Source organism: Diceros bicornis, chromosome 23, assembly GCF_020826845.1.
Source record: "Diceros bicornis minor isolate mBicDic1 chromosome 23, mDicBic1.mat.cur, whole genome shotgun sequence".
In the NCBI taxonomy this organism is placed as follows: Eukaryota; Metazoa; Chordata; class Mammalia; order Perissodactyla; family Rhinocerotidae; genus Diceros; species Diceros bicornis.
The window spans coordinates 43,653,005-43,676,690 of NC_080762.1; the positions used below are offsets into that span (position 1 = coordinate 43,653,005).

At 38.0% G+C, this 23,686-nt stretch overlaps 1 protein-coding gene across 4 annotated transcripts; it reads left to right on the plus strand.

The window, feature by feature from the left end:
• Positions 1-3,630: 3,630 nt before the first annotated feature.
• Positions 3,631-23,138, plus strand: SRSF12 (serine and arginine rich splicing factor 12). Of its 4 annotated transcripts, XM_058566652.1 has the most exons (5): positions 3,631-3,787; positions 11,639-11,762; positions 13,093-13,204; positions 13,362-13,503; positions 18,687-23,138. In XM_058566652.1, exons 1-5 carry the CDS (start codon positions 3,723-3,725, stop codon positions 19,054-19,056), a joined length of 813 nt encoding a protein of 270 aa, XP_058422635.1. In that variant the 5' UTR covers positions 3,631-3,722; the 3' UTR covers positions 19,057-23,138. The 4 variants fall into 4 exon arrangements, with proteins under 4 accessions (XP_058422635.1, XP_058422634.1, XP_058422633.1 ...); XM_058566651.1 differs by lacking the exons at positions 3,631-3,787; positions 11,639-11,762 and adding an exon at positions 12,100-12,233; XM_058566649.1 differs by lacking the exons at positions 3,631-3,787; positions 11,639-11,762 and adding an exon at positions 12,219-12,233 and having other exon boundaries at positions 13,081-13,204.
• Positions 23,139-23,686: the final 548 nt, after the last annotated feature.

The window sequence follows — 23,686 nt, forward strand, 5'->3', positions numbered from 1 at the left end:
AAGGAGCTATAGTTATTAAACAATTGTCAGATTTTGCCAGTGGTATACTCCTTGGGAATTCTCTGGTAATTTAGAGAGAACATTAACTCTCAAAGCCTGTAGGGTACCCTTTGGTTCCTTAAAGCAATGATTCATTAAAGCCATAATCTTACTAAACGGCACCTAGCTAAATTCTAGGACTTAGGGTAAATATGGGTATGTTTGTGATCCTGGTGATAGGCAGGGTATTTAGTCTTTACCTAAGCCTTTTTGCTGCTTCTTTAAGCACCCCAAAATGCCAAGGGAAAGGGAAAGTACAGCTTCACTACTTCCTCATCTCAGCCGGTCTAAGGCCCTGGTCAAGAGGCTGGCCAAACCCTAGCATTGTCTAACATTCTTTAGCTGTCCACGCCTGACGGCGCTCCTCCTCAGGCCTTCCAACTAGAAAGCAGGTTACTTATACTTCTTTATGCTTACTTGCCTCAAATCATATTTGGAAATAAAAAGAGCATACAAGTTTAGGTAACATAAATAATTATGGTTCCACAATGTATTTATTGTTTTATTTTTATTTTTTGTGTGTGTGAGCAAGATCGGCCCTGAGCTAACATCTGCCAATCCTCCTCTTTTTGCTGAGGAAGACTGGCCCTGGGCTAACATCCATGCCTATCTTCCTCCACTTTATATGAGACTCGGCCTCAGCATGGCCTGACAAGCGGTGTGTCAGCGTGCGCCCGGGATCCCAACCCGGGCCGCCAGCAGTGGAGCCCACGCACTTAACCGCTATGCCACCTGGCCGGCCCCTGTATTTATTATTTTAAATAAAAATTGTATACATTTAAGGTATAGAACATGATGATTTGATATACACACACATAGTGAAATGATTACGACAGTCAAGCTAATTAACATATCCATCTCCTCCCATGGTTACCATTTCCACAACTTATTTCAAATCAATTTCAGCTACCTTTTTTTTTTTTTTTTTGGTGAGGAAGATCAGCCCTGAACTAACATCCATGCTAATTCTCCTCTTTTTGCTGAGGAAGACCGGCTCTGAGCTAACATCTATTGCCAATCCTCCTCCTTTTTTTTTTTTCCCCCCAAAGCCCCAGTAGATAGTTGTATGTCATAGTTGCACATGCTTCTAGTTGCTGTATGTGGGTTTCGGCCTCAGCATGGCCGGAGAAGCAGTGTGTCAGTGCGCGCTCTGGATCCGAACCCCGGGCCGCCAGTAGCAGAGCGCGAGCACTTAACTGCTAAGCCACGGGGCCGGCCCCAGCTACCTTTAAATTGAATCTCCTTTCACAGTTTAAGACCCTTTCCTCAGATACTTCCATCAATAGAAACAGGAAAAAACCCACTCCTCATTCACACTAAGTCTTTTCACATACTCCTACAAAGCTTTTTTTCCAAACTGTAAAGAGCTTTGTAGGGTTTTTCCAATTATAAAAAGCATTCTTAAAATAATCTAACAGTACCAAAGGTAAGAAGAAGAAAGTAAAAATCAGAGTGTAATGTCTCCACCTAGAAAAAATCCTATTTATACATGAACATACAAATACATATATTTTTAACTAAACAGGTTCATAGTTTACATGGAGTCTAGTGAATTTTTACCCCACTTAATATGTCAGGGAATATATTTATTAATAACTCTCATTTCCCACCAAGTCAAGTCTCTTTTCTCTGCAAGGTCAGTGTAGCAGATTGAATGGTTGCCCCAGAAAAGATATGTCCAAGACCTACTCCCCTACATATGTCCTTATTTGGAAAAAGGGTCTTTGCAGATACAATTAAGTATCTTGAGATGAGATCACCCTGGATTACCTGGGTGGGCTCTAAGCCCAATGACAAATGTCCCTATAAAATACAGAGAGGATTAGGTCATGAGATGACAGAGGCAGAGATTGGAGGTATGCAGCCACAAGCCAAGAAATGCCTGGAGACACCAGAGACTGGACCAAGCAAGGAAGGATTCTCCCCTTGTGCCTTCAGAGGGAGTGTGCCTCTGTCAACACCTTGATTTCAGACTTCTGTCCTCCAGAACTGTGAAAGAATAAATTTCTGTTGCTTCAACCCACTGAATTTGTGACCACAACCCTAGCAAACCAATACAGTCAGTGTTTCAAACGTAACTACTATAGACTCAGCCTGCTCTCCAGCCTCATTTTCCCGTTATTCTCCAGCTTTACACTCCTATTTGCCTCCTTTCATTTCCTGTATTGCGTCAAAGCCTTTGCACATGCTGTTCCAGTGCATGGATTGCTCTTCTCCATTCTTCAAATATCCCTCCAAGACTTCTTCAGAGACAAGCCCTGCTTGTCAACTCTGGTGAGGTCCCCTCTCAGCAGCCTATAGCTCTTTTCATAGCCCTTATCGTAGTTTGCATCTTTATTAGTGTGATTATTAGATTCTGCCTCTCTACCAAATTGTAAGCTCCATAAGAATATGAACCCTGCCCACCTCCCATTATATTCCCAGTCTAGCCTTGCACCTGCTATGCCATAGTATTTTTTTTTTTGAATGAACGGCCACTGTTCAGAAGCCTTTGCAGACCTTGGGAAACTCAGCCTTTGAGATGGCTGTGGCGTAGGTAGGGTGACCATATTATTTATCCTCCAAAAGCGACCACTTCTGAGAATGAAAAGGGGCGCTATTAACAAGTTACCTGGTTACAGTTCTGGCTAACTGGCTGTGCCGACCACAGAAACAAACGGGAGGCAGGAAAATAACTACAAAGGGCTAGGCTACCACATTTTGGAGCGAGGGGGAGAGGATAATTTAAATTTGCTTAATTGCCACTGCATTTTCATCGCTTTCTTCTATATCACGTATTTATGTGTTCTTTCGTTTGTCCATCCCTCTCTCTCTAGAATGTAAGCGCTAGGAGGGGTGAGACTTGCCCTGTTTTGTTTGTTGCTATATCGCACACCTAGAACAGTTCCTGGTGCATAGTAGGCGCTCAACAAACATCTGAATGCATGTACTCACAGCTGAATAGTATGCCTAAGCGAATGATGGATGAAGAATCAAAACGCTAAAAAAATAATAATAAAAAAAAGGAAAGCCTTAGTAAGGCTCCAGACTAAAGGGGCAGGAGGCGGGACAACTGTCAAGGTCTTGGGCTGAGGATGCAGGGATGAAGGCCCAGCGGCCGTCTGGCTGTTGCGCGGTTGAACGCCGCCTTCACCTCCGCCCACCCCACTCCGACACCCGCTCTCCGGATCCTCTCTAACCCCGACTCACCCCTCTCAACCCGGAACCCCTCTGGCCTCCTCCCCAGACTCCTCAAACCCGGGCCTCCTGCGCCGCCCCTCCTCAGAGTCCCTCCAACCCAGGACCCCGCGCCGCCGTCCCTCCGCATCCCCTGAAATCCCGAGCTCCTGCGTCGCCCCCTCCCCGGCTCCCCTCGGACCTGAGCCTCCTGCACCTCCCCCTTCTCAGAGCCCCTCAAATCCGGGCCTCCTGCGCCGCCCCTTCCCTGGATCCCCGCGGACCCCGGCTCCGCCCCCGCCCCGTATTCCCGAGGACCCCGGCCCCGCCCCCGCCCCCGCGCGGTCAGCACGGACAGGCTCCCGCCTCACAGCGCCCCCCCGCGCCCGCCTCTGCGGCTGCGCGCTGGCGGGGCCGCGGCCGAGGGGAGGGGGTCGCGCAGGGGGCCCGCGGAGCTGCGGTGGCGGCGAGAGGCAGAGCGAGCCCGTCGGCCGCGGGCAGACCCGGCGGGAACGGAGGAAGCGGTCATGTCTCGCTACACGAGGCCCCCCAACACCTCCCTGTTCGTCAGGAACGTCGCGGACGCCACCAGGTGAGCGGCGGGGGCGGCCCAGGCTGGGGCGCGGGGGAGGGGCGGGCTAACGGCCGCGGAGCCGAGCCAGGCGGCGGCCCTGCCGTCAGCCCGGCCCCTCCCCGCCGGCCCGGCCCGCGCGTCCCGCGGAGGCGCCCTGCCCGGGGGCAGTGTGAGCCCTCGGGCTCCTCGGGGCCTGGGCGGGACTCGCGCCTCCGCCCTCCCGGCCGCCGTTCCGCCCCGGCGCCGACGTGCGTCCGGGCCCCGCAGCGCTTAGCGCGCCCCCAGCGCCGCGCCCGGCGGGTCGGTGCCCGTCCCCTGCGCCGACCAGAGCGCAGGCCGTCCCTTTCCCGGTAGCCCGGGCCTCCCCGCCGCTGGCCCGGAGTGTTCTCGCTCGGCCGGGTGCCCGCGTTTCAGCCCCTTTGTCGCCGTGCCCCAATAAAGCCGCGCGCCTTACCTCCCGGATTGAGAGGCGCTGGGGATGGTGAGAATGATCACAAAGTCATGGGTGCCTTGGGCCTTACAGTTTCCTTTCCCTCTGTCTGTTCGCAGGCGGTGCTGGTTCAATTTTATTCGTTACACGATTTTATTCCATATACAAAGGATAACTTCAGTGAAAGAGATGCCTGTGTTTTTCTTTCAAGTTCTGAGTACAATATAAACACTCATTATAACGGTTTGGATGGATTTCCCTGATCGATTCTGATGCTCTCAGTCCCTCCCCCACCTTTGAGAATTCTGCCTACACAGTGCCTAAACATGCATCTTAAAGAATGACTTCTTCATATAGCATTTTCTCCGTTAATAGGAACCAGAAGGATGGGGGGGGCCGATATTAATAGACATTTTCGTTTTTCTGGGCGTGCTTAATTTACCCACCCCTTCCCCCCCCCCCCCCGACCATTATAGATATGCAGTATTATCTTATTGTAGATAACGGAAAACTGAAGCTCAGTTTTAGTGACTTATTATCTGGGGCTTCACAGTTACAGATATATTGGAATATGCCCTAGACTCCAGAGCCATCTGGAGTAATCCTCATAATTTACCTTTGAGGAGTAAATGTTAAGTATTTTTTTTATTTGATTCTTACAATCATATGTCACAACTATAGATGCTAAGGTAATATACCTTAGTTAACATCTAAAAGATGCCTGTGTTTACATTTATCTCAGCCTGTTTATCAATACATTACATTTGAAACAAGCAAAATTTATAATTCGTGTAAGGTAAAAAAAAAATCCCACAGTTAAGCAGCCCACTTGCATACTGAATAAACATCAAGCTTTTCCAGTGTGTCTACAAAAAATTGAGAGATTTCCAGTTCTAATGGCTGTGGGGGCCAGCCAGGGTAGTATGAGTGAGTGAAGTTGTCAGGTTTTAAGGCACAATAGGATGGTGTGGACTGTAGCAAATGGAAAAGAACATGTGCCATCTTACGGGGATAGCAGCTGCTACTAAGCTCCAGCTGATAACTGTTGTGTAGACATTTGGATTGTTGCCACATCTCCCTAACTTTCAAAAGAAGTCAGAAACCTGTGTTTTATGTGTATAAACTCTCTCAGTTTCAAAATGTTAGCATTTGTTAAATTGAATCATATGAAATTCCCATTTTTGTAGATTTAAAAGCTGTAAAATATTGGCAGTTTCATGTTTCAACACTTTTTTTTAAATGTTTAAACATTGTGCAGGCCAAATAAAACACATCTGCAGGTGACACATGACCTCTGATCTAGATAATCTACCATTGAGCAATCAAGACTGCTAATTGAGATTTATTGATTTCCTTTTCCATTTTTTTCACCACTTTTTAGCACTGCCACTGGGGGCAATCAAAACCTAGGAGGTTTGTATTAAATAATAATAGTCACTAACATCTGTTGAGTACTGACTATGTACCAGGCACTGTACTAAAAGCTTTACATGTATTATCAGTAAATTTTCACAATAACTCTAATGTATGTTCTTTATAAATTCCATTTTGCAGATAAGAAACTGAGGCTTAGAGAAATTAGATGTCTTGCCTGAGATTGCACAGCTGCTGAGTTGTGTTATGAAAGTAGAATCACCACATGTAACCTATATTAATAGCTTATTTGTACAAGGTGGCATACAGTATAAGTTAACTAGCAATATGACAGCTAGACACATTTTCAATTAGCTTTAACGTTTAGTATGCTTTTAAAGAAAATCATTGGGATAAATGTTAAAACAAAACAAACAGCATAAAATTATATATATATAGTATGATTTCAATTATATAAAAAATGAAGAAAGGAAAATCTATATATAGAAAATGAGCCTGGAAAGAAATCCTTTTGCATGGTTTTTTTTTCCTGTTTTCAAAAAGAATATTGGTTTTATAACAAAGCCACATTTTATTTAAAATGTTTCTTTGAAGTGGCCGTTTTAATATATACCATAAAGCACAAGACATTATGGGTTAGCATAAAATTTATTAGAAATGAAGTTGAACACAGGAACTAATGAAAGATTTAAAAGTACATTTTAAAATTTTATAATTTGTGTTATGTTTATTTTCACAACAAGATGTGGATCAGGAAGAATATTAATTTTAATATTTTTGCTTTTTTACTGTGTAGAAGAGTAATTTTAAGAAAAATGTCAGATGTAGTTTTCTTTCTTTCTTTTTTTTTTTTAGTGAGGAAGACTGGCCCTGAGCTAACATCTGTCCCCATCTTCCTCTCTTTTGTATATGGGACACTGCCACAGCATGGCTTGATGAGCAGTGTGTAGGTCCATGCCGGGGATCTGAACCTGCAAACCTCCGGCCACCAAAGCGGAGCACGCAAACTTAACCACTACGCCACCAGGCTCGGCCCAGATGTAGTTTTCTAATGGAACAAAGTAATGTCCAGATCCCAAATATAACATTCCCATAACATCATGTCAGATTGGGAAGCACTGATCAGGTATCTCTTTGGGACATAGTAGCATTCTTTGCTTACAGCGTATATGAGGCTATATGTTTTGATGGTGATGTAGAAGAAGCCCTAATCAAAAGTCAGTAACATTCATGATAAACAGTCTTAGCAAACTAGGAATGGAAGGGAACTTCCTCAGCCTATTGAAGAGCATCTATGAAGAACCTATAGCTAATGACATACTTAATGGTGAAAACTGAATACTTTCCCCCTAAGATCAGAACAAGACAAGGATGCCCACTCTCAATAACCTCTATTCAACATTTTACTGCAAGTTCTAACCAGTGCAACAAGGCAAGAAAAATAAAAGACATAAAAATTGGAAAGATAGAAGTAAAACCTGTCCCTGTCCCTGTTTACATAGAAAACAGAAAAGAATTAACAATAAAACTACAGTAACTAATAATGAGTTTTAGTAAGTTCTCAGGATACAAGGTAAACTTAGGAAAATTCTATTTCTATATATTAACAGCAAATAATTGAAATTAATGAAATTAAAAAAACAATTCCATTTACCCAGCATCAGAAAACATAATTAGGAATAAGTTTAACCAAAAACCAAAACTCTTGCATTGAAAACTACAACACATTGCCAAGAATAATTAAAGACCAACATAAATTGATAGATATACCATGTTCTTGGATTGGAAGACAAAATATTAAATTATCAGTTCTCTCCCAATTGATTATATTATCGATTCAAGGCATTCCTGATCAAAGGCTTTTTAAAAAAATAGAAATTGACAAGTTAATTTTAAAATACGTTGATATGCAAAGGATCTACAATACCCCAAATCATCTTGAAAAAGTTCACTGAACCTGAAAGACTTATACTACCTGACTTTCAGACTTACTAAAAAGATACAGTAATCAAGACAGTGTGTATTGGCCTCAGGGTAGGCAAATAGATCAATAGAACAGAAGAGAGAGTCCATAAATAAGCCACACTTACAGAGTCAATTGATTTTTGACAAAGGCACCAAAGCAATCCTATGGAGAAAGGAAAGTCCTTTCAACTAATGGTGCTATAACAACTCCATGTCCATACAGTAGAGGGGGAAAAAATGAACTGCAACCTCTACCTCATATCATAATTTTTGAGCTGGGTCATCTGTTAAAGTGTAAAAGACAAAACTATAAAGCTTTTAGAAGAAAACATAGGAAAATATTTTCATGACCTGGGAATAGGCAAAGATTTCTTACAGGACAAAGAAAGCATAAAAGAAAAAAGAATATTGACAGTTAGTTTTCACCAAAATTAAAATTTCTGTTCATTAAAAAAATACTATTAAAGGCCAGCCCCAGTGGCCTGGTGGTTAAGTTTGGCACGCTCCACTGTGGTAGCCCGGCTTTGGTTCCTGGGTGCAGACCTACACCACTCGCCATGTGGTGGCCGTGGCCCACATACAAAATAGAGGAAGATTGGCATAGATGTTAGCTCAGGGAGAATCTTCCTCAGCAAAAAAAAAAAAAAATTACCATTAAGAAAGTAAATAGGCATGCCACATAGTAGGAGAAAATATTCACAAAACATATCTGACAAAGGACTTTTTTCAGAATATGTAAAGAATTTTAACAGCTCTAATAAAAATACAAACATTATTAAAAACAGGCAAAAAAAACACACTTCACAAAGAAAATATACGAATGGCCAATTAGCTCATGAAAAAGTGCTCAACATCATTTGTTGTTAGGGAAATGCAAATTAAAACCATAGTGAGATTCCACTTAATACCCACTCTAATGGCTAAAATTTTAAAAATTGACAATACTTGGGGGGCCAGCCTGGTGGCGTAGTGGTTAAGTTCACTCCCTCGTCTTTGGCAGCCTGGGGTTCGAAGGTTTGGATCCCCGGCATGGACCTAGGCATTGCTTATCAAGCCATGCTGTGGCAGGCGTCCCACATATAAAGTAGAGGAAGATGGGCATGGATGTTAGCCCAGGACCAATCTTCCTCAGCAAAAAAGAGGAGGATTGGCAGCAGATGTTAGCTCAGGGCTAATCTTCCTCACAAAAAAAAGTAAAAAAAAATAAAATAAAAGACTGACAATACCAAGTGCTGGCAAAGATTGGCATAACAGAAACTCTTACATGTTGTTGGTAGGAGTATAAAATGGTACAACCACTTTGCAGAACTGTTTGGCAGTTTCATAAACGTTAAATCTATACATCCTCTTTAATCCAGAAATTCTACTCCTAGGTATTAACACGGAATAAATGACCCATAAGCATGAAAAGGTATTGCACTTCACTTGTCATTAGGTAAATTAAAATTAAAACAACGAGATGCACACTTTATTTCTATTATTTATTTCTATTATTTATTTCTTTCAGAATGGCAAGGATTAAAAGATGTTAATGAGGAGGTGGAGCAGTAGGAATTCTCATGCATGTTTTGAGGAGTATAAGTTGATTTGGTCGCTTTGCAGAACAGGTAGTGAAGCTGAAGATATGCATACACTCCAGCCCACCAATTGCGTTGCTAGTGGTACATCCCAGAGAACTCCAACAGAGCTCTAGGAAGCACATGTATCATAATGTAGACTGCAGCACAGTTTGCAATTTAAAAGAAAGGGAAGCATCTTAGGGGCTGGCCTGGTGGCTTAGTGGTTAAGTTCGTGTGCTCCACTTTGGCAGCCCCGGGGTTCTAAGATTCAGATCCTGCGCACGGACTAATGCACTGCTCATCAAGCCGTGCTGTGGCAGTGTCCCACATACAAAATAGAGGAAGATTGGCACAGATGTTAGCTCAGGGTACCAAAAAAAAAAGAAAGCATCTTAAATGTTCATCCACAGAAAGATGGATGAATAAATTGTTGTTTATTCATAACAATACCAATACAGAGTTAAAATGAGTGAACTAGAGTTACGTGGAGAAATCTCAAGGGAGGAAAAGGCAAGGTGAAAAATTATACAAATTGTCTGATACTATTTATATAAAATTTGATCTATATATAAAACACATTAGGGCCGGCCCCATGGCTTAGAGGTTAAGTGCACGCGCTCTGCTACTGGCGGCCCGGGTTTGGATCCCGGGTGCGCACCGACGCACCGCTTCTCCGGCCATGCTGAGGCCGCGTCCCACATACAGCAACTAGGAGGATGTGCAACTATGACATACAACTGTCTACTGGGGCTTTGGGGGAAAAAAAATAAAATAAAATAAAAAATAAAGTTTAAGAAGTGATTCTCGACCCTGAGTCTCAGAATTGCCTATCAAACCCTTAACAAATTAAACATAATTGGGGCTCACCATGGGAAGCACTAATTAGGTCCAGCGTTAATGCATCAGGCTGGAGTGCCAGTTTCTGTAACTTCACCTTCATAGATGATTCTAATACTCAGGAATGGTTGAGAATCTTTGCTCTGTAGTCTGTGGTTTATGGGACCAGGAACTGTGTTTTTCTTGTTCTCCACCATATCCTAAGAGCCTGGCACACAGTAGGTGCTCAATAAGTATTTGTTGAATGAATAAATGAAAAAAAAAGACATTGTCACTGCCCTCTAAAGCTAATAGTCTCTCAGGAAAGGCAGACAATTAAACGTTATAATGAATATTAAATGAAATATAATAATAAAAAATATAACGTATGTCATAATATTGACTGCATTGCTTGGCATATAGTGGATACTTAATCAATGTTAGTTGAATCTTTATGTAATAACTACTAAATCCACATGTTTAGCTTTAGTCACTGACTTCTGGCCTTAAGAGAAAAATAAAATTAATTAATATAATTTGTATAATCCCAATTTTCAGTTGCTTACAGAACTCTTATAGATGTTCCACCATCATTCCAAATTTGGCATTTCTAAACCTGAAAGCCGCTTCTTTTGCCTCTCTCCTCACTCTTCAGTCTAATTCTTCTCCAGCTATCTAATTTTGTTGCTGACACCATCTTCCTTCCATTTGCCTGAGCTAGAAGCTTTGCAGTCATCTTTGATTCTTTTTTCTGCACATGTTTTGAAGTACTCATTTCTTCTGAGCCATGTTTTCTGCTCATAGCTTGATGCTGGTTCTCTAAGATCTCCATGAGGCAACAGGGTATAGTGGTTGAGAACACAGACTAGTGTCAGACAGTGGGAGTTTGATTCCAGGTCTGTCGTCTGCTAGCTTGGTGACTTTAGGTGAGTTCATCTGTCTGTGCCCTTATCTGTAAACAACCATAGGGTTGTTGCGAGAATTAAGTGGTCTTCAAATGAACAGTGGCTGGTATATAAATGCACTATAACTGTCAGCTATTAATGCTAAGTATTTTGTCTCTTCAGTTAAATTGTAGCTCCATGAAGACAAATATCATGCTGTGTATTTCTTTAGTAGCCCTCTTTAGTACCTATCATAGTAGAAGGCATATAGGAGGCTCAAAAATCCTTATCAAATTTGAGAATATGGTAGTTATTTTGCTTTATATTTAATAGTATAAACATCCATTTTTCTTTAAAGCCAGAGAAATAATTTCACAACTTCCTTAGAATCTAATTCTTGCTACCTGAAAACAATATAAACATGAAATTATAGTGAGGCAAATGAATGTGTTTTTAATGAAACAGTTAATAATTAGAACTCTTTATATTGACAATTGAAAAGTCTTGTAATGGGAATAAATTTCAAAAGTGGATGTACTGGGTCAGTGTTTCCCCAACCTCACTAAGCATAACAGCCACTTGGAAGGCTTGTAAAAATACAGATTTCCAGCCCCTAATCAAGACCTCTTGAATCAGAATCTCCAACAGTGAGGCCTGAGAATTTGTTGCTGTTTTCTTTTTTCCTTCCTTTCTAGCCCTGGGTGATTCTTATGGGAGACAATTTTAGATAATGTTCATCTGGATAATGTACTTTCTTTTGAAGGTTTCAACTGGATTTCTTAGGCAAAATACTTTAATCCAGCTATTCATATTTCTTTGCCTTATTTCTAAAACACTTCAGGCCTGAGGACTTGCGCCGTGAGTTTGGTCGATATGGCCCTATAGTAGACGTTTACATTCCACTTGACTTCTACACCCGCCGCCCAAGAGGATTTGCTTATGTTCAATATCCTTTATTTTACTTTGTGCATGTGAATATGCTACATACATGTGCATATACATATATGTATTATATATACATATGTATTCAGGAGCATATGTTATGAGATTAATATTGCCTAATTAAATGTGTTTATTTCTTTATCTCAGAAAATCTAAAGCAGTCCACAGTAGCTGGCAAGCGCCCCCCAGTTTGAACCAACCTCTTAGCTAGAATCCAAGCATAAACCCAGCAGGCGAGACAAAAGGCACCTAAAGTTCAAGCATCAAGGAGTAAAGAGGGAGGGTGGACACAGATATAAAGACCTGGAAGAGGGGAAGTCTTTATCAAGCAAAAGACAAAGCCAACACCAGGTTGAGACTTCGGCTTTCCTACATTTACTCAGAGTTCCAGAGTCAAAGCCAAGTCTGATTTTGTTGGTTCTGCGTCTCTTATAAAGTCCATCTTGCAAGCCTTAAAGAGTAAAGGTCAAGGTTCAAGATCAAGTGACATTGAGGTAATTGCCAAAGTCTCATTTTGTATTGCATTTCTTGAGCTTTTTCTGTTTTCTATTTTAAAAAAAATTAAATCAGTGAATAACCTCCTGAAATACAGCTAATTTAGTCATTTTCTATAGCTTATTTCCATTTTAGTTAGGTATAATATAAAATTTATATTGATAAGGGAGTTTAGTGGGGTATTATAAATCAATATATGTAATTCCAGATGGTCACAGATTGCTTTTATGTTTCTTTTATAATTATATCCCAAGTAATAAAAACATAAAGGTATTTTAAAGCAGTAGTTTCAAAGGTAAATATGATCATTTTTAAAGGACTAAATCAGTTTTTGAAAATATAATGTTTTAGCTCACGTGTGTGTACAGTTTTGTTTATAATAAATAGTTTCTCCTAAATGTCATAATTAAAAAGGCTTTTAATGAAAGAGTAATTTTAATTTCAGAATAAAGGCTTCTGCATGCTGATGTTTTTAAGTGAAAAGCCTCATGAATCTTGTACCTGAAAGAAGGGAGTGAGAGTCCTAACCAGTTTATTTTATAATAATAGCCAAGTTGGACTTATTTTTTTTCTCATAACATGTTTTGAATTATACATACTAGAACTACACCAATGTATACGTTGAAAGTATAGTTACATGTTTGTTTCTGTTCTTTTTATTTTTAGATTTACTCTTCTAAATTATAATTAGACATGTGTTTTCATAATAAAAGTAAAATTTTTTCTGATTATTCATATTATATTGAGATGTGAGCTTAATAACAAACTTGTTTTTCCTATTAATTTCACATCACATGTAAATAATTCTTTAAAAATAATATTTTTACTTGATATCTGATGTTCAAGTATCCTTAACAGCTAGTCATATTTGAAGATGTTCGTGATGCTGAAGATGCTCTTTATAACCTCAATAGAAAGTGGGTATGTGGCCGTCAGATTGAAATACAGTTTGCACAAGGTGATCGCAAAAGTAAGTGTGACTAAACATTAGATCTTGTTTATTCAGCAGAGTGAGTTTCAGCAATGACAGATTTTTGTAATTTAAAACTCAGAAAGTAATACTATTTGAGCGTCTGTTATTGAGGTTTTCGGGTAGTGAATTATAAGTCTTGCACTTCATATTCTAGCACCAGGCCAAATGAAATCAAAAGAACGTCACCCTTGTTCTCCAAGTGATCATAGAAGATCAAGAAGCCCCAGCCAAAGGAGAACTCGAAGTAGAAGTTCTTCATGGGGAAGAAATAGGAGACGGTCTGATAGCCTTAAAGAGTGAGTACAAAATACAAGAGGATTGAAAACTTAATTTTCTACTTTATTTGGAAAACATTGTAAAGAGTTTTTTGATATGCTCTTCTCTATTTATCATGTATGGTTATTTAACATGGGTTTATTGGATACCTTCAGTGTTTTTATTTCATGACAGACTTTAACCTTTTTAATAGAAAGATAATATATACTGAAGAAAAAGCAAAAAATTAAAAAATATGTACTTGACTCATAAGAAATATCACTCATGAAAGAAGGTTGACTAAAATTAATGTAAATCAATGTATTTGTAAAAGGTAAATAATTTTCAAGTATAAATTCTAAGTATGATAGTACTGTAGGAAGAAGACATAAAAATAGTAAATCTTTCAGAAAAACATACTCACAAGTTATGTATTTTGCTAGCCAGATGTTTGCTTCTGTTAGAATACTCGTAAATCACAATGGAAGTAAATTATTTGGTGAAGCTATTTAAATAACTGAAATTGTATTAGCATGCCTAAATTCTTAAACATTTGTACTATTTATCTTGAGTTTTAATGCTGTAATTTTTTCATAGGCATATAGAATTTTAAGGTGAATTTTGTTCTTAGAGAATGGTCAGCATTTACACTAGTATCCTCTTTCTGTGAGTAATGAAAGAGTTAGCTCTCCCAGACCACTTGTAGTACACCTGAACTTATATAGACCCACATAGCTTCCAATCAAAGCTGATTACCAGGGCTGTTCACTTTCACTCCAGTTTCTCCATTCCTCAACTTTAAGAGCTTAGACGAGAATGGGGTATATGTACCCAAGTTCCTAGTTCTAAAAACAAGACTGTGAAGTGGCCTGGCTCCAGTGCCTTCAGCCAAATAGAAGGAAAAAATAGGAAGAGAGAACCACATCTACATTCTAAATGACTTTTTTTTTTTTTTTTAAAGATTTTATTTATTTATTTTTTTCCCCTCCAAAGCCCCAGCAGATAGTTGTATGTCATAGCTGCACATCCTTCCAGTTGCTGTATGTGGGACACGGCCTCAGCATGGCTGGAGAAGCGGTGCCTCGGTGCACGCCCGGGATCCGAACCTGGGCCGCCAGCAGCGGAGCGCGCGCACTTAACCGCTAAGCCACGGGGCCGGCCCTAAATGACTTTTTAATATCCAAGAATCCTGATTGCTAGAAAATGTGGCCTAGTCAGAGCTCTAGAATATTACATGTCAGATCAGTACCTCTCCTAGGGTATGAACCAAATGCTTTGATTTTGGCCCATCCTTAGGGAGGCGTTAGGTGAGTGGAAGCCCTATGCTCCCTTTATAAGCCAGGAGAATCTAGGTCAGGATTGAGCCATTATCAAAATTGCTGAAGAAATATTTAGGAACAGTCATGTTATATTCTGGAACTTGATCTTTTTTATCATACTCTTTCTGATAGTGTAAGAATATAAACCTCCCTTGCATCTGTGGAGAATAATCCAGTTTTTCCCATGGCTAAGGGAAAGCCATTTTTCCATTGTTTATTTGAGATTTAGATTCTAATATATATTTCTATACTCAAATAAAAAATTATATTTATAGAACTTAAAACATGGTGAGAGCGAGTTAAGATTTTTAAAAAATTTTACATGCCTTGTGTATAGGGAAGCCACGCCAATGCTAATGATACTACTTCTGGCTTCACAGAGGACATGAATAGTGTAAGGGGGTGATGTTCAACAGTTCAGACTACTGTGAATTTTATCTATATCTGTACACACACTATCATATATTATACATACATAGGCTATATGTATAACTATACATATATAGTTTAGCATAAGTTTAGAATGATGTGGATAGTACATATAAAATGAATGGTTTATATATCAGAGATCAAAGTAGATACAATGTTGTGTCTAAAGCAGCACTGTCCTAACTTAATGAATAATATCCACTGGCTTTGGTGAAAAAGACTTAGTTTGGAAAAGAAAGAAATTGCCCATTTGATTCATTAAGAATATAAGTTTTCGGCCGGCCCCGTGGCTTAGCGGTTAAGTGTGCGCGCTCTGCTACTGGCGGCCTGGGTTCGGATCCCGGGCACGCACCGACGCACCGCTTCTCCGGCAATGCTGAGGCCACGTCCCACATACAGCAACTAGAAGGATGTGCAACTATGATGTGCAACTATCTACTGGGGCTTTGGGGGAAAAAAAAGGAGGAGGATTGGCAATAGATGCTAGCTCAGGGCTGATCTTCCTCACAAAAAAAAAAAAAATGTAAGTTGTTTCCAAATGCATTAGAGCTTTAGTTAATCAGTTTTTCTCCTGATTGATCTAAAAAAGGTGGATATTCACATCATTTTCTGCCTTCTAGTGGAAGTAAAGTATAATAATTGGCTGGAGAAAGACAAAAAAATGTCTATCAATTGTCCCAAATCATTGTGGAGTTTCAGGAATAGAGAGAACCACATCTTCTTGCAAGACAATGCTGTTCTGCTTTGTACTTGTTTTAAGACCATTGCTTAACCTCCCTGACCTCATTGTTTTCATTTGTAAAATTGTATATAGAGAATGCAGATCTTACGTAGCTCTCAAGGTATTTCAAAGGATCAGATTTTCTGTGTATATGTGTATGTGTATGTATGGATCAGAATATATACAAGCCTAACATATACTGTTAGTATATACAGTGTATGTGGTATTACCTTGGACTAAAAAGAGGTCTCTTATTTTGCCTTTAGTATATGTATAAAAAAACTAGTTTGTTGCTATTAGTAGACTATGAACTCTCTAAAGGGCAAGGACTTTTGTCTTACTCACGCTTATATCCCCAGCACTTAGCAGTAGTCCCTAGCTCATATTAGGTGTTCCATAAATCTTTGTTGAATTTATGTCACTGAATGTGTATATATTCCTAAATATTCCTGAAGAATGTTAAAATTGCCCCTCAGCTTTCCTTTCTTTAGTCTGAATATAGCATCTTTTTTTGTTATGTTAGATTTTTTTTTTCAAGGACAGTTTTCCCATTTTGTTTTCTACAGCTATCTACAACAGGAATGAAATTTAATAATTTCTAAAAGACTGTGCTTGTATTCCAGAATATATTCTAGATCAATATATTTATACTTTCCATTGCTCTTTATTCCTTTCTGTAGTACCATGCTTCTGTCTGGGATTAATTTCCTTCAGCCTGAAGAATTTTTAGTATTTCTTATAGTGCAGGTCTGCTGGCAATGAATTCTCTCAGCTTTTATCTTCATTTTATATTCATTTTTGAAGGATATTTTTGCTGGGGTTAGAATTCTAGGTTGGCAGGGACATTTTCTTTCTTTCTTTAATAATATCATTCTGTTGTTTTTCTGATGTCGGCTGTCATTCTTCATGCTGCTCCTTTGGAGGTAATGTGGCTTTTATTCTTTAGCAGATTTTGGGATTTTTCTCTTTGACTATGGTTTTCAGCAGTTTCCTTTTGATGTGCCTAGTGTATTGTCTTTCTATTTATATATACCTGGTGTTTACTGAGCTTCTTGAAATTGTGAGTTGATGCCTTTCAACTTACATAGTTTTGGAAAATTCTAGGCCATTATCTCTTCAAATATTGCTTCTGCCTTATTCAGTTTTTCCTTTTGGCCATATGACTATGTACCACATATCTCTTATGCTCTGTTCTGGATTTCTTAAAATTCTTTTTCTCTCATTGTGTGTCAGTAGAATGTTTTTCTAACAATATGTTTTTCAGTTTGGTTCACTTTTGCTTCTGCTGTATCTAGACTGCTGTTAAATCCATCTAATGACTTTTTAATTTCAGGTATCATATATTTTCAGAAACAAAATATCCATTTGTTTCTTTTTATAGATTCCAGTATTCTGTTGAAATTCTCCATCTTTTTCATCTGTTTTGTCTATCTTTTCCTCTTATTTTCTTGAACATATTAGTCATAGTAAGTTTTTAAATTCTGTCTAAATAACACCAATATCCAAATTACTTTGGGTCTGTTTCTTTGGTGTTTTATTTTCCTTAGTTTTTAGTCACTTTTACGTTTTTTCACATACCTCATAATTTTTTTAATGGATGTTGGACATTGTCAGTGAAAAATTATAAAGGCTTTGGATGCTTTCTTTCTCCAAAGAAAGTTGTTTTCTTCTAGCAGGTAGAGTATTGGGCACATCACCTTGATCCTGTCAAGGCTTGGCTTGAGGCATTGTTAAGGCTGATCTGTGTCAGCTTTACACTTACTCCTGGGGCATGGCCCTTACCTGTAGGATATGGCCCTTCTGGGTTCTTCAGTGAAAGCCTAGGTTGTTACTAAGGCTCCTTGACCTTTTGGAGGTTTGAACTCCAGCAACTCTCCCCAGGACTTTGTGTCTGATAAAATTTCAGCTCAGTTCTTAAATCTCCCAGCTGCTGTTTTTTGCTGATCTCTTGGAGTCTCATCCTGTTCATGCACAGCTTAGGACATGGCCAGTGACTTGAGGAGAATTTGTAGGCAGATTTTAGGGGGGCTTTTTTGGTCTGCAATTCCCTCATCTCTGGGATTTTGCCTTTCAAGTCCCAGCTGTTTTGGTAGCCCGAATGCTAACCTCTGTCTCTTTGACTTAGTCAAAGAGCCATTTTCTGGTTGGGCTCAATTCCCCCATGCTGGCATTTGGAAAGTGGTCTTAGTAAAAGAGCCATAGCTTGTAACCTCTCAAGTTCTGCTTGTGTTGGTTATTCTCCAGTGCCTTCAAACAGTTTTTTTTCATAAATATTGTCTAGCTTTTTTATGTAGCTGTTTTCTATGGGAAGATTAGTCTAGTACAAGCTGCTCTATCATGGCAGGATTCACAAGTCCTGCATCTAGGTTTTTGTTTTTATAAGCATTATTTGATAAACTTTAAATAATTTTTTTCTCTCTTTTTTCTTTTTCCTTCAGATTTTTGTACTGCTTAGGAGTTATGTTACCCTGCGTAAATATGCAGGGCATTTTTCAGAACTGACCCATATCGTAAGATGTCTTTAGCAAAGTAAAAATCTTTTGGTCATATATTCTGTTATAACATATATTATAAACTTGTTACTTACATTTGAACCAAAAGCATGAATAATAAAATTAGAGTTGTTTCTTTTAGCTTATTCAATAAAAACGTAACTGATGATATGTAAAGTATATAAATTCCTGAAAGTGTTGTTTCCTAACCTATTAACTGTTTTTGTATCAAATATATACTCTAACATTATGGATGTTTGCAGGTCTCGACACAGGCGATTTTCTTACAGCCAGTCTAAATCTCGCTCCAAATCACTACCAAGGCGTTCTACCTCAGCAAGGCAATCAAGAACTCCAAGAAGGAATTCTGGTTCTAGAGGACGGTCAAGGTCCAAGTCCTTACAAAAAAGGTCCAAGTCAATAGGAAAATCACAATCAAGTTCACCTCAAAAGCAGACTAGCTCAGGAACAAAATCAAGATCACATGGAAGACATTCTGACTCCATAGCAAGATCCCCATGTAAATCTCCCAAAGGGTATACCAATTCTGAAACTAAAGCACAAACAGCAAAACACTCTCATTTTCGATCACATTCCAGGTCTCGGAGTTATCGTCATAAAAACAGTTGGTGAACGGCAACAGAAGAGCGCTACATAGTCTCTAATATAAGTTATTAAACCTCTCATTATGTTAAATAAAAATTCTTCAAGGCTTACAGAAAACATGAGTTCATATTAGTTACTTTGGGCATGTGCAAGAAATAAAATCTCTCTAGCTTTGGATTAATAAAGATTTGATCTCAATTTAAGGGCCCCACACCACAAATTATGATGTGTCTAATATCACCATTTTATGGACCATTTTTTGTTTACATTGTTGCAGAAGGGTACTTTTCAAAGGAAATGGGTAAAATGGAACTAATTTAGAAAATTCTACTTGGATATTAAGTATTAGGAATATTAATAATACCTTTTACAAAAATATATTTTACTTTAAAGCACTTTACTTTCATGTAAAAAGTAATTATGACTGTATAATTGCATAGGGCAGACTCAAACTATTTGACACCTTATGTCTCTTTTTTGTCTTCTGTTTAAACTTGGACCAGTTCCTGATATTAGTTCATATTACAAAATTCTGACATTCCTAAAAGTAGAGAGATCAAGCATTCAAAAGATACATTCTCTCCTGAGCTCAAAAAAGGTTTTATTTTTATTGGGTGGAACAGTATGGATAAGTTGACATTAAATTGCGTCCTGTACCATGTTCATTCACTTCAGAGTATCAAAACGTTTTAAAAATATTGAATTTTGAATTGTTCAAGAATACTCTAAAAATTGTGTGCAACACTCACAATCCATAAATATTCATATTAAGCCTTACACATTTGAAGAGTGGTACATTTTGTATAAAAATCATATTTTATACCATTATTTCTACATACCTACCTTTCATCTACTGCTTAATTTTTTCTTTTTAGAGCTCTAGCTCAAGACTTTAAATTGTATAGAATAAGTCTTATTATTTTTGAAAGAGTGTTTAGCACCTTGTATTAAGAAACTCGAGACTACATCCTCAAGAAACAACTTTGCAGTATTCAGATTTACCTTACACTGCCCTTCATTTTTTTTTAAACCAAATAGCTTTATTGATATTTATTGCTTTTGTAGTTGTTATAACTGAGAATTAAAAATGTGTTTGTAGTTTATGTTTTTCAGAGGGTTTTGGTAGTATTTGTGATAAAATGGTTTTGCATATGATTATTATAGGGGATATATTTATAGAGCTCTACTTGTGTACCTTGTTGAATTATACTGAAAATTAAAAGTTCTCAGCCCATACAGTTAATATTTGTATCTAGAGTGCTTAAGAAAAAAATCTGTCTTATATGTTTAGCTTATAGGAGCCAGTGTTGCTTCTATTTGTTTCAAATACAAATTCCATTTTTCTTTGCATTTTAGATCGTATGTGTAAGAAACAACTTTGCAGAATAATTTATATGCTGGTAATATTTGGACAAGTACCATAATTTCATGTATACTGTACTTTCTGAATTGACTTTTCTCTATTTAATCATAGCAAAATTTATTTCAAAACTACAACTCTTTGAAGTGTTCAGCTGTAATAAAATTTAGTTATAAAGTTATGTGGCACTATTGAAAATTTAAAGGATAGTCCAAAGAAAGCAAGACATATTAATCATAATTTTTAATATTTTCTGAATAAATGTTTGGGTTTACACACACATACATGCAGTCATTCCAGTACTAAGTAGGAATTGGGTATAGTGTCTTTACTCTGCATTTAATCCTTATATCTTAGAAAAAGCTAATAAGGCAAAGTTTCTGAACATGCTTAATCCTTTGATTTACTGCTGATTTGGTTTTCCATTGTAATCCCTAGGCTGCTTAGGAGGATACTAATGGCTTTGATGGAAAAACTGGAATGATAATACAAATTTTTTGAGCATTTACTGTGTGCTTGGCACTGCTCTATAAGTTTTACATTATTCACTCATCTGTTTAATCATCACAACAATTTTGTGAGGTAAATACCACTGCAGTTGAGGAAAGAGAGATGCAGAGAGGTTAAATGACATGCAGAAGGTCACACACTTTGGAGCTAGGGGGTGGCTGGGCTCCAGACTGCCTCTCCCTGACTACTGTGCTCTGTCTTTTTGGAAGAGAAAAGTCTTTGACAGATATATGCTAAACCAAGGTAATGTTTGGAGGGAAAGGAGAAAATAGAAAAAGAAATGATGATAGGCTTCAATGAAAATGGGTTCAGTGACTCTGGGTGGAAATTGATTGGCAGTTGTGCTGGTATCCTGGAAAATTATCTTTTGGGTATATCTCTATTCTAGGGTTCACTTTTGTTATAAAATTGTTTCTTGGACCATTTAATAAGAGAGGATACTTAGGGTAAGGTAGTCTGTTAATAAAGAAAGCAAATGTTTTAGACATCGCTGATCATTTCCTTTAAAGATAATATATTTACTCAGGTACTTCCCAAGTTTAGTGTAGGGTTGTTACCTATCTTGATTTGTTCAGGATTATAGAGGATAAGTTAATGTCAAAGGAAATAAAGATGGCCACTACAACTGCTTGTTTTCCTTTTACTTGTGAATAATACACAAATAATTTCTGTATAGCAGCTGATATTTTGCAGCTGCAAACGTATAATGAAGGAATACGCTCAATTTTTTATTTGAAGCCTTGGATTTAGTCTTGTACCACTGGGCTAATTTATTTTTAAATGTAAATTATTAACTAATTTCAAGACTTGATATATTATTGGTAGTGTTTACTTGAGATAGAACTATTCTAAGCATACTATTGTATTACAAATAAATAAGAATTTCTGCCTTTATTCTAATCCCACTGCAAGAGGCAAAATTCATCGAAGTTTAAAGGAAGAAGTATTTAGAAATACTTTTTTAATTTTTCTAAACTATTATTAAAGTTGTAATTTCTTGTTTAGAGTTAAATTTGTTTTCTAAACAGGGTGGTATAGCGGTCTGGTGGAGAGGATCTTGGTGTAATGGAACCAAAGCTTCACGTTCAGGCCTTGTAGATTTTCAAACAAGTTCATGACTCCCAAGAGTTTTAAGGACCAGTGGTTCAGTGAGACATAAGGGTTTTGGAATCAGAACTTATATATTTGATTAGAAACCATTTTCAAGTGTTAAATGAGGATTGTGCACCTTAGCATCTAAATCACTCCCTTGATGAAAATAGGGTATTTAGGATCATAGCATTAACTCTGGCATTGGTCTACCAGGTTGATTTAGGCCCTCTGGAAAATTTATATCTTGAACACCTTTAAAAAGATATTCACAGGGGCCGGCCCAGTGGTGTAGTGGTTAAGTTCGAGTTTGCGCGCTCTGCTTCGGTGGCCCATGGTTCACAGATTTGGAACCCTGGGCGTGGACCTATGGACCACTTACCAAGCCATGCTGTGGCAGGTGTCCCACATATAATAGAGGAAGATTGGCATGGATGTTGGCCCAGGGCCAATCTTCCTCATCAAAAAACAAAGATGTTCATAAAATTAAGTATAAAGATAATTCCGTCAAAACCCTTTTTTAGAAATATAATATTCCCTGATAGAAGTGCTAGATATTCCAGGTTGATTTCACTTCTCTCAAGTTAAAACAGTACATTACAATAATGACAAATAGCATTTCTTTAAAGGAATCGTGAAAAAAGATTGAATAAAATAATGTACATAGACTTCTATACCCCATCAGTAGTATTTTCCAAAAAGAATGGTATTATAATGTTTTTGTTCTCTTGGGGAAATGATTATATGATTAGTCTTGAATCTTATATTCTAGGAATATACTACAACTGAACTATGAAAAGAAATAGTATCAACTTGTAGAGGTAGATGGTTGCTCAGTGGGTTAATGGTTACCATTTTTTAAAAGTACTGTGTGATTTTAAGTATGTGTTTGGTTCACATAATTCAAAACACCAACTCTGTTAGTTTATAAACTAGTAAATAGATCACAAATTAAAATCAAGAATATCTTGCTGTATGTCAAGTTTCAGGCTCTTTCAGAATGCTCATAGAAAATTTAAAGGGTCAGTCTCTTCAGATGAGAGAATGCCTAGCCAGCTATCAGTACTCAGTCCTAGAAATGGATTGATTGCATGTTCCTGTTTGATCTTATTTGTGTTACAGCTTGTGTAGGATGAGTAGTTCCTCAGAAAAAGTGTAATTGAAGTAAAATTGCTACTTCTCTAATTTAGGAGTATAATTCTGTTAACTAAATGTCTAAGTACTATATGCTTTTTAGAAATGGCTTCATGGAGGTAAACTGAGGAAAACCAGAATCCTTTGCTATGATCACCTGTTTTCTAAAGAAATAACTACATTCCAGTTTTCTTAGCTTACTCCTAAAAATATTGACTTAAAATGCTGTTAAATTGACTTTAATTTCAACAAAAATCTCAATATAAAATAGTCTTCAAAGCCCCAAGTGATAGCCTATTTCTTTTAATAGTAAGAAAAACTGAATTGATTTGGGCAGGGAGAGGGGGTTAAGAACCACTCCTGTTACATTTGTAAGGCAGTATCTGCTTTGTAGTAATATTTTACACCTTGAGAAAAAGTATTCTGTTGAAGACCTTTTCGAAACTGACAAGCTATGTAACTGTTCAAACTCTGGGCAATCTTACATTTTAAAAAGGAGAAAGAATGTTATTTAAATTTATTTTAACACATTGTGAAATATATAATTTCATAAGAACCTTAGGG

Bases quoted from the DNA above. Each gene is read 5' to 3' on its own strand.
- SRSF12 (XM_058566652.1), top strand. From the start codon at position 3,723: ATGTCTCGCTACACGAGGCCCCCCAACACCTCCCTGTTCGTCAGGAAC. The intron at 3,788-11,638 runs GTGAGCGGCGGG...AAAACACTTCAG, and splicing joins AACGTCGCGGACGCCACCAG to GCCTGAGGACTTGCGCCGTG. The intron at 13,205-13,361 runs GTAAGTGTGACT...TTCATATTCTAG, and splicing joins TGCACAAGGTGATCGCAAAA to CACCAGGCCAAATGAAATCA.